General features: G+C 44.4%; 1 protein-coding gene across 1 annotated transcript in view; it reads left to right on the plus strand.

Moving 5' to 3' along the window:
- Dglucy (D-glutamate cyclase) overlaps positions 1-5,627 on the plus strand; it is an 88,693-nt gene that overhangs the window by 33,400 nt on the left and 49,666 nt on the right. Inside the window, exon 2 of the mRNA XM_005343454.3 lies at positions 4,928-5,052. Within this exon, the coding sequence (XP_005343511.1) occupies positions 4,953-5,052 (100 nt within the window). The 5' untranslated portion in view covers positions 4,928-4,952. The remainder of the gene's footprint in view (positions 1-4,927; positions 5,053-5,627) is intronic.

The following is a 5,627-nucleotide window of genomic DNA, read 5'->3' on the forward strand; positions in this document are numbered from 1 at the left end:
CTGGAGTTGGCTGAGGAGGGGGGCTTAAGAGTGGATGGAGGCCAGGACAGACATAAGGATGCATGGAAACATGTCACCCTCTCCACATGTAGGACTCCTGCTTTAAGCTCCTTTCCCTGTCACCTCCGTGTCCACCCTCCCACGCCTGTATGGATTTGAATAGAGGTGGTGTGCTTGAACATAGAGAATCACCAGCCTTGTTTCCTTCATATGTTGGAAAAGTTGTCTCAGATGAGGCACAAAGAGATGCCTCGTTTTAGAACTCTCAAGACAGCTCAGAAGCTAAGGATGTTTGCTGTCATATCTAACAATGAGTCCAATCCATGTGTATGTACATGCATGCACAAATAAATAACAAATAAACGTAAAAAATTTTAAAGAGCTAGCTCATTTAAAAAACTAGTTAAGTAATCTAGATTTCCTTGTCTGGATCTGGTTTGAATATGTGTCCAATGCTATTTAGTTGTGTGTTTGTTTGTTCTTTAAAGTTATTGGATTTTTTTAATGTTTTTTTTGAGACGGGGTTCCTCTGTGTAGCCATGGCTTTCTTGTAACTTACTCTGTAGATCAGGCTGGCATCGAACTCATAAATCCATTTGCCTCTGCCTCCCAGTGTTGGGATTAAAGGCATGCGTTGCCATGACTAGCTGCTAGTTAGTTTTAAATGTCAATTTGTCTACAATCAACTGGAGAGAGTCCCAGTTGGAGAGTTATTTAGATCAGACTGGTGTGGGGGCATGTCTGTGGGGTTGCCTTGATCTTTAATTGACCGAGTTCACTGTGGACGGAACCATTCCCTAAGCTAGAACACAAGCTGTATGAATGAAGAAAGCTATCTTAACAGCAAGTAGGCAACATAAGTGCATTTATATCTCTTGGCTCTTGACTGTGGATATGGTTGACCAGATGTCTCAAGCTCCCGCCTCTGTGATTTACCAGCAATAATGGACTATAACCTGAAATTATAAGCCCTTTTCTCTCCCTAAATTGCCTCTTGTCAGAGAATTTTATCACAGCAACAAAATAAAACTACATTACCCTCCAGAGTTGACAAACTGAGCATTTAATCTCCCAGATTATGTGTTAATGGTATTTGAAGATAGGACCTTTCTGAAGTAATTAGGCACTAGTGGCTTTACAAGAAAAGAAAGAGAGACTTGAGCTAGCACACTTTCTCTGTCTCACCACATCTCTGCCCCACCACATATGTGACTCATACCCTCTGTCCTGTCCGAGGGCATCAGAAAAGTCCTCAGTAGATGCCAATGCAAGGTCCTGGGATTCCAGTCAAATAAACTTAGATTGCATTTACTTTGCTTTTTTTGAGAGAAAGAACAAGAGAGAGAAAGAAAGAGAATATCTGACTTGCCTCAAACTTATTATGTAGCCCAATCTAGCCTTGGCAACCCTTCTGTCTCAGGCTCCTAAATGCTGAGACCAAAGATGCGTGCCAACATGCCTGACTACTAAACTTCTATTTCTTTAATAAGCTATTCAAAGTTTTAGGTATTTTGCTATAACAACGGAAAAAAAGACGAGGACAAATGTACACATTATCTCCAACATAATCAGCCCTGGATGTGTTCCCTTAACTTAGTGGTCTCTAAATTATCTATAGGACAAACATCACTGCCACATACTCTGGGATTTTATTTGCTATTCCCAGATAAAATAAAATTATTTTATTTTAATTTTAGGATGCATCCCTAGAATTGAATTGCTTAAAATTAAGCAAAGGACTGGCTCTTTGAAGATGGAATTTCAGCCATGTACCATAGGGGTGGACCGGATATTTTTACTCTGGACTTTGGGTGTGTCAGACCCTGATGAGAGGACATTTGTCTTTGGGGCCCATTATTGGCATCATTGATGCCAGGGAATAATAGTACTTATGATTTGATGGTTTGTTCTTCTCTAAAGGGAAAAGGAGAGCTCTTGATAGGAAAGTGGCTTCTTGGAACTCAGCCCAGACTCACTGTTTTAATCTTGTCTCCTCTCATGTCTAGAGGAAGACACCGAGGAAGGAGATACCTTCCTCAGCAGTGGCACCCAGCTGTGAGTTCACCAAGGGTCATGGTGGAAAGCCAAAGGAGTTTTGTATTCAGTTCTCGAAGAAACATATAGACTCTGGCCCTGCAATCACATTGTGGTTAATAAGGGAATGGTTTGTGTTGTTGCTAAGATGCACAGATTCTTAGTACCATGGATGGATGGATGATGGATGGATGGATGGATGATGGATGGATGGATGGATGGATGGATGGATGGATAGATGATTACACAGATTATACCCAATACATAGATTGGGTAGGTAGATACCATTAACTCATTAACTTAATCTGGTTTGTATTATATTATGTCTGTACCCATTAATTATGGGACTTTATGTAACTTCTTGGACCTCCCTTAGCCTCTGCTTCCTTGTCTACACTGAGTTTAACCGTTAGTACCTTTCTTGGAAGGTTATTACAATTAACCAATAGATGGGGCCTGGCACACCGTGGGTGCCCAGAAATGGTGGCAGCTGCTATCATTTGTTGTGAGTAGACAGTTTAAACTCTATTTAGGGAATAACCCAGAAGATAGGAAGTTAGATGCCAGATAGGACACTGTTTTTGTCCTTCCAACTGAGCATGCACACACGGCACACACGCGGCTTGCTTTTCACGGGACAGGTTTCTACCTACCCATATTTATTTCTGTGTTGGGAGGTCAGTTGAGGATCTTCTTATCTTTCTATTTACACAATAGATGAATAAGGAGAAGGAAGGCAGCATCCCTCAGGAGCCGGACTAAGGCCTATCAGCTTTCACTGCCAGGTCTCATGGGGGTCTCACTTCAGTGGGGTTTGGTTCATAGTCTTTCATCCTCCAGCTTCGCGTGGACCTGAGACCAGAGACTCTGGCTGCCGTCTCCCACGCCATTGCAGAATACTTCTGCCTTTGGCCTTTACTCAGAGCCAGATGGAGGTGCTAAGTCCCCTGCAGGGCCTCTGGGAAGCTCAGACATCTAGGACTTCAGCTGCTGACTGGCGGCATGAGCCCATGTTTGACCTGCTGGCCCAGGAGACAAGTACTGGTTCAACCTGCCAGAGCCTCAGCTTTGCCTTCCACTGGGGCCCAGAATCCAACCTCACCTGACCCTGTGGGCTCCCAACCCCAGCCAGGACTGACTGTTCTCTCCTCTGTGCCCTCTTTGTGTGCAGCTATTAAATCCAAGCACTCCAGTCGGTTTTAAATGCACCTCTCTTCTTCCTAGCGCGATCTTCTTCTTTTGTTTGTTTGGGGTTCTATACAAGCACAAATCTTTCCTAAATTAGACCTGAATCTTACTTACATGGTTTTCTACCTAGGAGATTGGCTAGAGTTGAAACACAAATTGATGGTTTTGAATCCCACTGAGTGTATCTCTTTCGATAGAAATAGTTGTGGAAAATCAGGCTTGTCTAAACTCCTCACTCTGATGCTGCCCTCAAACCACGCGTTCTTCCCTTCTGCAACCAGCCAGTCATCCAGCAAACACTTGCTTTTGTGTTTTTATGCCAGGTACTTGGCCTATCTGAATAAAAAGAACGTGGGCCAGAGGTGGGTGCTGCTAGCTGGCCCAGCTGAACACTCAGCCACGTGAGACATCAGCTTATAAGGCTTCTTCTAGGTAGGGCTTCCTACAGCTTTGAGGCCTTTTCGATTTTTAAAAATAATCTTTAAACTTCGTATGCAGTGTATGTGTCCATATGTATTCACACATGCTTGGGGGCTGTGTCTGCACAAGGGTTCATCGAGGTTAGAGGCTGGGCATCTTCCTCAATCATTCTCCACCTTGTTTTCCTAGACAAGGTCTCTCACTGGACCTGGAGCTCACTGATTGGTTAGACTGACTTGAGCCCCAGGGTTCCTCCTCTCTCTACCTGCTGAGTGCTACACACACTTTCAAGCCCACTCTGGTGTGCACAGACCTTTGCATGGGTGCTGGAGATCCAAACTCAGGTCCTCTTGTTACACAACAAAGCACTTTACCAACTGAGTAGTTGCTCAAGTCCCAAGTTGTTTTCTGTTTGTTTGGTTTGTTTGTTTGTTTGTTTTTGTTTTTCGAGACAGGGTTTCTCTGTGGTTTTGGTTCCTGTCCTGGAACTAGTTCTTGTAGACCAGGCTGGCCTCGAACTCACAGAGATCCGCCTGCCTCTGCTTCCGGAGTGCTGGGATTAAAGGCATGTGCCACCACTGCCCAGCTTCAAGTCCCAAGTTTTAAACTTTTCATTGTAATTTTAAAACATATTCTGTATTTAAATTTTACAACATATATTCTTTTACCAAAGCCCAAATAAATCACTGTAGAAGGAGGTATAAACAACAAAACACCAAGTCCCTACCTTCTAAGACCCCTGGTCTGAACATCAAAAGTCACAGCGACAGCTAGTAATCTGGGGTTTCATTTGAAACTGTAAGTGCCACTCCCGCGTTTATTCTGTCCAGGGAGAGAATTTGGGGATGTACTGCATACTTGGGTTGTCCTGGGTGCTCTGTAGCCTGTGGAAGGAGTCTAAAAAGTGTCTCTGTCTGCCATGTACTAGGGAGAAAATGGTATTCAAAGTCAAGTAGAACATTAGGCTGCCATGGGTTCCGCCCCACAAGAGTAGTTCAAAGAATGTTCTGAGAGCAAGGAGGCCTGTCCCAGCCTATTGGCTGCTCTGCAGAGACCAGGTTCTGGGCTGCTGCTGTGGAAGATCAGGCCCTGGGGGTGAGATAGGGTCGGGAGAAGAGCATGCAGAAGTCACAGGCATTAGAGAGCTCACTGGACACTGAGACCTGACGGGGAAGAACTTATCCTCAGCAGTGCCTGGCCTAGACAGCCCAGGGCAGAGCATCCTGCACCAACTCTGCACCTATAGGGAAACTACCTCTAACCTCTTCCTTCCTCCATTGTGCAGGTTCCCTGCAGCCTTTGGGGACAGCATGGTGCCCTTCTCACTTCTCCTGAGGTCCCGTCTTCCCTCTGCCATAAGGCATCTACCAAAGGCAGCACACATCAGAAATACAGCCATCATGACTGAAGGTAAGCGGGACTAGACATTTGGCTGAGTGTTGGTTTGGTTTTATTAAGACAGGATATCATGTCACTAGCCCAGGCTGGATTCAGACCCATTACACAGTTGAGGATAACCTTGAAATTTTGATCCTCCTGACACCACTTCCTGAGTGCTGAGATTACAGGTGTACTACAGTGCCTGAGTATGTGTGTATATGTGTGTGCACTCATGTGTGTGTGCATATGTATGTAAATTTTGTGTGTGTGTGCACATGCATATGCACGCACATCCTGTCAGTCAGAAAAAAAGAGTAAACATGCTATTAGGTTAGGTATAGTCACTAACTTCCCAGAATATTCTGACAGTTTGGACTAGTTTTGAGGTGGAAAAACCTCATGGGAGGGTCTAGCGCTATCCGGTTCAGCTTGCTTACCAAACTCCATATGGAGAACTGCCCACAGACTCAGACCATAAAAACAATGTTTTTATGCTAGCATGGTAGCTCATGTATATAATTCCAGCATCTTGGATACTGAGTGGGAAGATTGATGAGAATTTGAGGCTAGCCTTGGCTACATACTGAGACCCTAAATCAAAAAAA

Source organism: Microtus ochrogaster, chromosome 1, assembly GCF_000317375.1.
Source record: "Microtus ochrogaster isolate Prairie Vole_2 chromosome 1, MicOch1.0, whole genome shotgun sequence".
NCBI lineage: Eukaryota > Metazoa > Chordata > Mammalia > Rodentia > Cricetidae > Microtus > Microtus ochrogaster.